Raw genomic sequence first — 8,872 nt, forward strand, 5'->3', positions numbered from 1 at the left:
CCAAGGGAGGGAAGGGAAAGCAAACTTGCACAGTAACGTGTATGGACAGGGAATGGTTTCCAGAGAAACCAGAGCTGGGAGCAGAGAACCAAAAGAGTAACTATTTACTGTGACATTGATTGACTTTTCTGAGGAAGAAATCAAATACTGAACTATTGTACTCCAAAACTCTGCTGCCCAGTGTTTTAGATAGATTTAGTTTTGCAAATCAATGTCACTTTGCTAAAGCTAACCAAGATTAAAAAAAATACAAACTCATTGGGGACTTCTGTGCCAAGCTGCAAATGGCAAATATTCTGCTTAGATGGAAAGAGAAAAATCTGGCTTTTGTTCTTTTGCCTTTTATTCTCAAATAACAAAAATAAATTTCATTATGGTTTTGGGCAGCAACTTAGTGTGAAAGGTTTTCATCTGAAAACAATGCAAACCAATATTAGTGCCTTTCAGAATGAAGATGTTTTACAGCCTTCACTGTAGAAGTTGTGTGGTTGTTGGACATGAAGCTTCACCAATTCCTCTTGGTGAGACCTCAGCCTGAAAAGCTCTCACTTAATCCTTTATGGTTCCACTGCAGAACCTGTGGGATGTACCAAAATTAACATCAGGGATTTCTGAGAGCATCTTGGGAGATGAGGAGTTTAAAGGATTTATTTGTTAAGATAGGGAAACTCCACGGTGAAATGATTTTTGAGCTCCTGAAATCCAGAGTGTATTTTTTAGCCCAAGAGCTTCCTCTGCTGGTTATTTTCAATAATGCCTTTCTATTCTTGCACTTAGAGCTGGCTGAGGGTGTGAACATGGCTTTGAATTTGTGCTCATGTGCAGCAGTTTTGTTTCTGCATGCTGAGTGTTGTTTTTTTTCTCTCCTATCCAGTGCTTGCAAGCGCTTGAGTTCCTCCATGCCAACCAGGTGATCCACAGGGACATAAAGAGTGACAATGTGCTGTTAGGAATGGATGGATCAGTTAAATTAAGTAAGTAGCAGACAATTGTTTCATGTTCTGTTTTCTCTTTTCCAGGAATTTCTGGCTTGGAGCCTGTAAATCAGTAGAAGGAGAATTGACAGGGAAATTTAAGGGGGTTTTTATTGACTATGAGTAATGGAAAACAGTTCTGTTATAAAATATGTATCAGAGAGCAGGTGCTGATACTCTGAGGGCCCTCAGACTGGGGCTGTGAGCATGTTGGCCCTGAAGGATGTTGAAGCAAACCTGTGGCCTCATGAATACGTTGGTAAATAGGAAGTGACTGGCACAGACAGTGAAGCAAAATGGGAATGATTGCAAGAGCAAAGTTGCAGCAAACTGCAGTGGCTTTGTTAAGATGATATTAATGCTTTGCCCCATTCATGAAAAGGCCATTAACAAAAAAAGTGGGCATTTCTGGTCATTTATTGTAGTCTAGTCTAACCCTGTTTTTTTTTCTTGGACTGGAAGTATAACACTTTTATTAATATAATCATGACAAAACAAACTACTTTCATTTCAGATAATGGTTATGCATGCATGGGCTTGGACAGTAAATCCTTTTCTGGTGTGTGTAAATAAAAATGATGTGAAAGCACTGGTAGCTGTCAGGACTGTTGAGAAGGAGATGCATTATCTGCCTTTCTTGTATGTAGGACAAAACATATAACAATCTAAAAGTTAAGGCAAAAAGGTGTGAAGCAAAAAGTGTTTTCAATGGGAATTTGAAGTGCCATGAAAATGTGTCTTAGCAATATTCCTATTCTAGATGGTTTGCAGTCTCATTTGATCTATGAGATGGAGTGTGAAGAAGGATTACCAACAACCTGATTTGCATACCAGCATTGTTGGATGTGCTGCTCGCTTGCATAGGGAATTTTATTTTAAGCATGTGATGTGTCTGTGCACAAGCTTCAGAGATTCAGAGGCTAAAGAGAAGTGGACAGTTACAGCAGAGGATGTGGCTGAGTTAACTGGAGAAGGATCAGAATTGCAAAAGAGGTGTCAAAGCAGAGTGGCCAAAGGACAGAGTTAGTAGCTGAGTCAAAAATCATCATGCCAGCAGACTGGGGGAGGATGAGGAGGAAGGAGACACAGGAGAAGACAGGAGTCAGCTGCAAAAATTCGCTGTATGAAGGGGAGGTGGTGTGATCAGTGCTGAACAAGCTGTTCTGGGGCTGTGTCATTATAGTGCTTTAGCAAAATTTTAGGGTGGGAGAAGCTGCACCTTCTTTTTAAACTCTTCCCCTTCTTTGAGGGAGTCTGGAGGCAGGACAGGTGTCACCACTGCAGCTACACATGCTACTGGTGGGTGAAACTGGATTCCTGCCTGTCTTCTTCCTCTGTGCTGGAGGCCTGGATGGAAGGTCACACAACACAATGCTACTGCTTCCCTGGGCCATGCTGGGAGGTGGCTGTGACACCTTGATGAGGCCAAAAAGTGCAGGAGGAACTTGGTGACTCTATAGGTTTGGATTTTGGGTTTTTTTTAAGGAAGCATTTTGACTGTCAGGGTGGGATAGTTCTGTGTTAAATGGTCTTGGTACAACTTGGCACTTCCATGACTTGGCTCTTTCCTTAGCACTGCTTGGCATAACACTTCCAAAATCACCCTGGAATTTAAATTTCTCTCTTCTCTCCCTCTCCCTCTCTCTCTCTCTCTCTCTTTTTCTCTAACTTAGTGTCAGTGATAAAGTAATATCTGTCTCCTGCCTTAACTGTGTTCTTATTGATGCTTTACATGCCTGGGAAGTGGGAGTGCTGCAGCTGGATAAAGTAACATGATGGGACATGCATTGCTGCTGCACCTGAAGGCTATAGGAATAGGTGACTTTTTTTGTTTTCTTGAGTGTGGTTGTTCTCTTTGGTAGTTACCTTGTGGAAAGGTTTGTTTGTCCAGGTTCCTGCTGCTGAGTGGGGTAGCACTGCACTTCCCTGGAGCCTTGTTTCCGTGTCTGTCGACTGTAGTACCTGTATAGATGGCCAAAGTGCTGTGAAATGTTGACCTCAGTAGCTGAACCAAGTACAATCTGTTTAGCAGGGCAGAAGCCATGGATTGTGGATGGATTTCTTCTAATTCAGGCTGTATAACACACCACATGCAGAACACTCTGCCTGTGTTCTGCCCGATCGCTTATTTTGGCTGCTACCATTCTAGAGCTCTTGAAGGAAGGACTGGGCAAAACACCATTCTTCTGCAGGGTAATTCTTGTTTCCAGAGGACAAAAGCCTTGTATTCACTCCTCGGAATTCTGCCCTGCTTAAGCACCTTCAGGTTTTGTATTTTCATTGCACGTTGGCTTTTTTAATACGGCGAATGTAGTGGGGGAGGAAAGAAGAAACTGCTCCCAAACCCCTCTCAATGAAATGTATGTGTAGCAATAGAAAAGTGTTCTAGGAAAACCACTTCTTGGGGTGCACCAGTTTAACCTCTTAAACTTCTGTTGTCCTGCAGCTGACTTTGGGTTCTGTGCCCAGATCACCCCAGAGCAGAGCAAGCGCAGCACCATGGTGGGAACTCCATACTGGATGGCTCCCGAGGTGGTCACACGGAAAGCCTACGGCCCCAAAGTGGACATCTGGTCCCTGGGCATCATGGCTATTGAGATGGTGGAAGGAGAGCCCCCATACCTCAACGAGAACCCCCTGAGGGTAAGAAGCCCTGGTGGTGGTGGAACTGGGTGTTCAGCACTGTCAGTAATTGTTCACTAATTGCATCTGCGTTAAAAAGAACATGAAATGAAAAAGCCAACAAGCTTCAGCAGTACAAGAAAATTGCTCCAGAGGAAGACAGCTGTCTTCAATTTGCAGTCTGCCTTACCCTGACTCTACATCCCTGGAAGTGTCCAAGGCTAGGTTGGACAGGGCTTGGAATAACCTGGGATAGTGAAAGGTGTCCCTGGCCAAGGCAGGGGGTGAAACAAAATGGGCTTTCAGGTTCATTTCAACCTAAACCAGTCTGGGATTCTGTGATGGTACTTAGAAGATTTGCCTGGATAAAATACAGGACTTTGACCTCAGGCCTCTGATAGTTTGGGGAAAGTAAACCCAGGATATTATGGAAGGTGCTGCTGTGTCACAGACTGATGTTTTCTTTGCTAAGGTCAGTATCTGCTGCCAAAAGATCTTGAACATTATTTTGCTGCTAGCAAGAATAGGTCATGAGTGCCTACACACTCATGACCCATTTTTACATATCTACAGTTTTTACAGTTCTTTTTAGTTTTACAGTTTTAATCGCTGAAGTTGAGGAGAAGTAGCTACAGAGCCCTCTCATCTGAGGGCTTGCCACAAGGCAGGTCAGTTTGGCATCTTTTAAAGCTTGGTCTTGGCTATACCTTATTCTTCATTTTACAGGCTTTATATTTGATAGCAACTAATGGCACACCAGAACTCCAGAACCCCGAGAAACTGTCCCCAATATTCCGGGATTTCTTGAACCGATGTTTGGAGATGGATGTGGAGAAAAGAGGATCAGCCAAAGAATTGCTACAGGTGAGACTCCACTTCTCATAGTGAGCTCCAGAAGGCAGTGGCAGGTCAGCCTGTAATGAACCATTGCATAGACTGGTACTGTTTCTTTTTTTTTTCTTTTTTTGTGTTTTCTTCTGGAAACTGTAGTGAGAGCAGTTGGTAGGAAAGATTTATAATAGTCTCCAAAATTATTCCATCAAAATCTGTGATTTCACTCTGCCACTGCCAAAGTGTCCAGCAGTTTAGGAACTCCTTTCTGAGGGTGGCCATTGGTAGCATTGCTTTTCATACTTCCACTCAATGTCCCCCTCAGAACTCCTGATGAAATAATCTGCTGGTCTGACACCAGTGTTCAAGCCTTGAAAAGAAAGGTTTCCTTTCTCCCCGCAGGGTTCTGCCCTACGAGCTAAGCAGCTGGAGCAATGACACCATTTCTCCTTTTAGTTTTGATTTTAAATACTTCCTGTGCACTGGAAAAAGGCTGGTTTGTTAAATGAGAGAATCACTGATCCCATGCCTAGGGAGAGCAAGGAGTAGCTCTGAAGCAGATGGTGTAGAGGCTTTCCCAGTAAAGCCAGTTGCTGCTTCTTAACTTTCTCTGATTATTTCTTGTTTAGATCTTTGCTTTGCTCATTGCAAGTGCAGCTTCAATACTCACCTTTTCCAAAAACAGTATAAAAAGAGAAAAAAAAAAGAGATATTCCAGGAGAAACTCCGTTGGGCAAGTCAGTGTGATCCCAGCCAGTCCTTGTAACCATCAGGAGAAACACATGACACAATTCAGCAGTTAAAATGCAGATTCATTGCTGCCTAGCTCCATGGAAACATGAATCCTGCTGGAAACGAAACCTTTAGAAGTGTGTCTTTCACTGATTCTTCATGTTTCTGTCTTCCTGGCAGCATCCCTTCTTGAAACTGGCCAAACCTCTGTCCAGCTTGACGCCACTGATCCTGGCAGCCAAAGAAGCAATGAAGAGTAACCGCTAACATCCTGCCACAGCCTTCTTCCTTTTTTGTGTGTTTGTATTTTACAAATCTTTATAATATATGAAATTGTTACACTTCGGGGGGGAGGGAAGGGGTTTTTGTGGGGGTGGGAAACGTCGGCAAAAGGGAAGAAACTCTCATCCAGAAGACACCCAAATACATTGTGGCAACTCTAGAGATCCCTGTCTGGGGTCCAGAAGGAATTGAGGGCTGAATTACTGGCCTTTGTGGGGTTTTTTAATTCTGATTTTTGTTACCCAGACAGCCCAGAAATACCACTTGCTGTGCTTGGGGCTTTAAGGGGTTTTAACGACTTTGCTGTAACAGCTCCCGTTGTACCCTCTGGGTACTTTCAATACTTGAATGACAGATTCAAGCTTTCAGAGAGCAGTACTAATTTTACCTGCTGATCTCTTTGACTCTCCTCTTCCTCCCCTCTACCTGCAATCCCTGTGGGAAGCTCCCAATGACCAGATTCACGGCAGGTGTGGCAAATGTGAAGGTACATCTTGCCCCTCATTTCTTTTTTGGACTAGCTGTCGCTGTACTGTTGAATCAACTCGGTTACTTAAGGAATCATAATGTATGGAGATGCTTTTCACTTCTTAAGATGAAAAAGGAGAGAGAGGGGGAAGAGAAGTATTCAGCTGTTTCTCATGCCTGTGCTCTGCGGACATTTTTCTAATCAAAATTGTGGCCTCTTTGTAGAACCGTAATGATCGGTCAAGTCTTTGGATGTGGGTTATGGATGTGTAGGTTGGGGTCAGATACTTTATTTATGATCAAAGATCAGTTCTAGTCAGGGCAAGAAAAAATTCCAGCTGTCTTCCTGTCTGCTCTTTTTTTCCCTGTTAGACTTGCTGGCCAGAAGCTTGAGGGATAACGTGCTTGGTGCAGTGGGTGGTTCACAAACTTGTATCTGTGCTCTGACTTGGGCTTTGGAAGTTATGCTGGTGCCTTTGACTTTTTTATTTTACATTTCCCTTCTTTGTATCAAATACATTTTTGTATATGTTGTAATTTCCCCCCTCCTCCCCCCGCCAAGCAAATAATGCATCAACCTATGGAGTTGTCAGAGTTTAAAGTATTAGAGCTATTTTTTTCCAGTTTTGTATGTGCTCCATTTGTACTAATGAAACCAGAAGAACAAATAACCAGATCTGAGGACACTGACGATACAGGATTTTGGAAACATGATCTGAACAGATGATGATGAACACCTGGAGATGCCAAAGTTGTGAGATGAAGCTGAGGGGAAGCAGTGCTGTCAGACCATCGTGGGGCCTGCTGGACTGGTTGGTGTCTCTCTGATCCTTGTCACAGAGGATGCTGTGCTAGCCAGGATGGCTGCAGCCAACCCTTCAATGCCACAAAAAGTGCCTCCTTCTGAAGGACAGCGACAGCCTGAGCAGTTGAGTTCTTGGGGTATTGCCAGGGTTGAGTTTAGCAGAGCCTGTGCCTCTTCTAATGCTACAGTCTATGCATTTCAACCTCCCCAAGTGTTTAAGGAAGAGCCAAGTAGTGCCAATGTGCCAAATGAGTCTGTGAAAGAATAACCATGACTTTAGTGGGATTGTATTGCATTCCCAGTGGGGCGGGGCCTGGGACAGACAGAGCTATGGTTGGGTGTGGACAGAGGACCCTGAATAAAAATTTTTGCACACTTTTCCAAACATTGCTGGCAGGGGATAGAAGTAATTTTCAGAGAATTTCAGTGTCTCTATAGAGAGAATGACATTTTGGGGACTGGTAGCCAAGGTATGAGAAAACAAACTTCCAGGTGAGAGCAGCTGGGCAGGTGGGAGAGGCAGTTTGGGGGGATGGTGGAGGGGAGCAGGGCTGGGGTCTCACAGCTCCTGGGGGTCGTGTGGGGCCAGCAGGGTGCCTTGTTGGGCAGGTTCAGCTTGTGTTCTGCTCCTGTGTGGTAGTTAAAATCTCTGTTGGGTTAACTATCTTAACTGTTCCTCACAGGGATAAATCTCTCTTGCTGTAAATGTGACAACAGTTATGGTTTTAAATTTTAAATTCAATGAAGTGTCTCATGCCAGGTAAGGTAACCCAAGTGCATTTGCCTGGAAAAAGGTTTATTATGAGCCATGGATGCTGTAATCACCCTGTTTTGAGTGTGTCCTGGCTTCCTGGTCAAATGGAGCAGTGAGGAGGCTTGGCTGGGGAAAAAGCCTGTTGTACCAGTGATTCCCTCTTTGTCCATTGCTGGCAATGGACTTAATGAAACTCCTTGTGCCAGAGTTAAAATCGGAGCTTTTCTTCCTTTCATATTTTTTTTTAATGGCACAATTTAGATAAATCTAGCTTTTAAAAATAGAAAACAAGAAAACATAAGTAATTTTAACTTATTAGTTCACTTTTACTGGTGAATGAGAATGGTTTAAAACACATGTTGCAAAATTTGCCCAATTTAGCCTGCTTAGGGAGACGATTTCTGAAGATCCTAATGCACAAAACTTGGCCCAGTCCCAAGTTCCCAAACTGTTTGTGTGACCTGGGACAGTGTTCAGCTCCAAGGCTGGGAAGTGCCAGCATCTCCCTGGCCCCACGCAGCAGCTGTTCTATGGTCAGGTTTCTATGAGGATCAGAGGTGGGGCTGGCAGGAGAGGAGAGCCAGGAGAAGGTTTTTGTGCTGTGCTTTTGTGTCTGGAGGGTCAGGCATCGCTTTTCTGAGGGTGTCTGCAAGGTGAGAAGCTCCAAGGCTCCAAGGTTTTCCCTGGTGGGAGCAGAGTTCAGTCCTTGAGTGGGTGCTGGGCTGTCAGCTCTACTGGGGCAATGGAGACCAGCCAGAGCTGGAGGAAATGATGGGAAGGGATGAGTTGCATCCAAATGTGGGGATTCCTGTGCATCCCTCTTGGGTGCCCACCCAAAATCCTGAGTGGGGATCAGACGTGCACGCAATCCCTGTGAGGTGTCAGCTGGGCAGCTTGTGGCTGAGGTGAGAGTGTGCAGGGATTCTGAGATTCCTGGGATGTTATCATAGAACAAATCAGAGTTCTTATTAAAAATAACCATGGGAATGAACACTTTGCCCTACCTTAGGTGTTAATGAGACTAATTGGAGCCTTTCCCCCCAGCTCTCTGTGCAGGGAGGTGCAAAGGTTTGGCTACAGCAGATGGGTCCTGTTGTCAGAGGGGCTGGGGAAGGAGCAAAACTAATGTGATTAAGGGTCTCTCCAGCTGGAATTGAGTGAATAAATCTCTCTGGTCTGTTTTTCCCCCTGTTCCTTATGCTGTTGATGGGAATGGAAGTAGGTGCAAGCTTTCTTTTTATTTTTTTAACTGTCTTCAGATGTTAATGTTGCCTTTTGTGTAATTTAATCCCATTATGTTATTTAATTGTTACTGCAATATTAACTACTGTATTTGTTGACTTTGTTTAATAACTGTTCTTTCAGGGCTAGAAATAAACTTCTAAAAAACCTTTGGGGCTTTTT

The 8,872-nt window shown here is 44.0% G+C and overlaps 1 protein-coding gene across 4 annotated transcripts in view; it reads left to right on the top strand.

Moving 5' to 3' along the window:
• The window catches only part of PAK2 (p21 (RAC1) activated kinase 2), a 48,563-nt gene extending 39,704 nt beyond the window's left edge, over positions 1-8,859 (top strand). For 3 of the 4 annotated variants that reach the window (XM_077785597.2, XM_031505669.3, XM_021552684.4), the window contains exons 12-15: positions 875-974; positions 3,421-3,617; positions 4,323-4,460; positions 5,340-8,859. In XM_077785597.2, the coding sequence (XP_077641723.1) occupies positions 875-974; positions 3,421-3,617; positions 4,323-4,460; positions 5,340-5,426 (522 nt within the window). In that variant the 3' untranslated portion in view covers positions 5,427-8,859. The remainder of the gene's footprint in view (positions 1-874; positions 975-3,420; positions 3,618-4,322; positions 4,461-5,339) is intronic. The other variant, XM_085587608.1, reaches the window with a different exon arrangement.
• Positions 8,860-8,872: the final 13 nt, after the last annotated feature.

The sequence above is a fragment of the Lonchura striata genome, chromosome 9, assembly GCF_050655825.1.
Source record: "Lonchura striata isolate lonStrDom1 chromosome 9, ASM5065582v1, whole genome shotgun sequence".
NCBI lineage: Eukaryota > Metazoa > Chordata > Aves > Passeriformes > Estrildidae > Lonchura > Lonchura striata.